The sequence below is a fragment of the Babylonia areolata genome, chromosome 9 (genome assembly GCF_041734735.1).
Source record: "Babylonia areolata isolate BAREFJ2019XMU chromosome 9, ASM4173473v1, whole genome shotgun sequence".
NCBI lineage: Eukaryota > Metazoa > Mollusca > Gastropoda > Neogastropoda > Buccinidae > Babylonia > Babylonia areolata.
The window spans coordinates 45332637-45335136 of record NC_134884.1 but is presented as its reverse complement, the minus strand read 5'-3'; the positions used below and the strand labels follow the sequence as shown (position 1 = coordinate 45335136).

The window sequence follows — 2500 nt, the reverse complement described above, 5'->3', positions numbered from 1 at the left end:
AATACAAAAAATATAAATATAACAGTAAATGCAGTTTGCATATAATTAGACTTCATTTTTTTGTGCCCATCCCAGAGGTGCAATATTGTTTTAAACAAGATGACTGGAAAGAACTGAATTTTCCCTATTTTTATGCCAAATTTGGTGTCAACTGACAAAGTATTTGCAGAGAAAATGTCAGTGTTAAAGTTTACCACGGACACACAGACACACAGACACGCGGACACACACACACACACACACACACAGACAACCGAACACCGGGTTAAAACATAGACTCACTTTGTTAACACAAGTGAGTCAACAAGATGATAAAAAAGGGTGTATGTGCTCACATTCCGCATCGCTCATACTCTGTCAGACGCGTGGAATCTCGGAAGCCCTTGGCGAAGGGGTTACTGTCGATCTTCAGCTTGGTGATCTGGAGGTGAAAGGGTTAAAACGGGAACATGACCGTGTGAATATTGGATATTTCAAACAGAGAATATGTATATCGTTAGTGACTTTGAGTCATCGCAGGTAAGAGAGAGAAAGAGAGACAGAGACATACAGACAGACAGACAGAGAGACAGAGATAGACAGACACAGAGAGACAGAGCGGGGAATGAAAAATTATATATCTTTTTTTTTTTTTAAGACAACAGTTTCAGCTCTGTTCTCCTTTATGTGTCACAACATGCAAACCTTTTTCTTCTTCTTTAAAAAAACAACACATCATATGCATAAAACACTGGGAAAAGTTTTATTTCGTGAAACGCTCATTTGCGGCATTAATTAGAAATAGAATGTACGTGCGTGTGCACGTGCGCGCGTGCGCGTGTGTGTGTGTTTTTGTGTGTGAAGAGAGAGAAAGAGAGGGAGAGAGAGAGGGGGAGAGAGAGAGAGAGAGAGAGGGGAGAGAGAGAGGGAGAGAGAGAGAGAGGGAGAGAGAGAGATTTCCCAGGAACTTCAAGAGAGCCTTTAGCGATGTGTGTGCACGTAGTTATTACAACCCCCCCCCCCCCACCCCCTCCCACAGACAGTGATAGGTGCAAAGCCAGTTCAGTGGATAGTGGGAGTGGAAGCCTTGCACGCGAGAGCGATTACAGTAAATTGTTCAGACATCAACAACTTGCGCCATGGAAAGCAAGTTCAGTAATTATTGTTCAGACATCAACAACTTGCGCCATGGAAAGCAAGTTCAGTAATTATTGTGCAGGCACCAGCAACTTGCGCCATGGAAATCAATAACAGTAATTATTGTTCAGACATCAACAACTTGCGCCATGGAAAGCAATAACAGTAATTATTGTTCAGACATCAACAACTTGCGCCATGGAAAGCAACGACAGTAATTATTGTTCAGACATCAACAACTTGCGCCATGGAAAGCAACGACAGTAATTATTGTTCAGACACCAACAACTTGCGCCATGGAAAGCAAGTTCAGTCATTATTGTTCAGACATCAACAACTTTCGCCATGGAAAGCAACGACAGTAATTATTGTTCAGACATCAACAACTTGCGCCATGGAAAGCAACGACAGTAATTATTGTTCAGACACCAACAACTTGCGCCATGGAAAGCAAGTTCAGTCATTATTGTTCAGACATCAACAACTTGCGCCATGGAAAGCAAGGGCAGTAATTATTGTTCAGACATCAACAACTTGCGCCATGGAAAGCAATGACAGTAGGACGAAGTGGACGAGTAGGGAGGTGATGAAGTGGGGGGTGGGGCAGTGTGGGTGGAAGGGGAGTGTGTGTGTGTGTGTGTGTGTGTGTGTGTGTGTGTGTGTGTGTGTGTGTGTGTATTTCATTATTGTTTACACATACGATACACAGTTTGTAAAAATGGTGTTGGTAATACGGCCAAGCTTGGAAAACAAAACAAACGAACAAAAAAAAAAAAAGAAAAAAAAAAGACAACACGACACGACACGACACGACGCAACGCGATACGACACGACACGACAGGACCGAAGTGACTGACTGACCAGCTGGTTCTGATAGGCGGTGACGGCGATGAAGACGCACTCTGGGAAGACGAAGGTTCGATGCACCTCGTCCACCAGGCGACAGGGGCCCTGGCCCGGGGTGCTCTCGCTCTTCTTGACGATGTGGATCCGGGGCTGGTACTTGTGCATGGAGTTCAGGATGATCTGCTGAGACGATCATGGGGATAGGTCAGGGTCAGCACAGTGCGGGGTGTGCGGTGAAGCTTTTTTTTTTTTTTTTTCTTCTTCTTCTTTTTTAAGGTTTTTTTTTTTTTTTTAAATATCGGAAGTCATTTAAGGTCAAGACAGTGCTGCGTGTGCGATAATATGTTGGTTTTTGTTGTTGTTGTTGTTGTTGTTTTGTTGTTGTTGTTGTTTTGGGGGGAGCGGTGGGGGGGGGGGGGTGTTTGTTGTTTTTCATAATATTTGCATGTATTTTTTTTTTTTATATCAGAAGAGTCATTTAGGATAAACACAGTGGTGCGTGTGCGATAATATTTTGTTGTTGTTGTTGTTGTTGTTG

General features: G+C 43.2%; 1 protein-coding gene across 1 annotated transcript in view; it reads right to left on the bottom strand.

Moving 5' to 3' along the window:
- LOC143285653 (uncharacterized) overlaps positions 1-2500 on the bottom strand; it is a 119616-nt gene that overhangs the window by 19638 nt on the left and 97478 nt on the right. The window contains exons 4-5 of the mRNA XM_076593049.1: positions 1978-2145; positions 336-421 (exon numbers count right to left, since the gene is read on the bottom strand). Coding sequence (XP_076449164.1) covers positions 336-421; positions 1978-2145 — 254 coding nt within the window. The remainder of the gene's footprint in view (positions 1-335; positions 422-1977; positions 2146-2500) is intronic.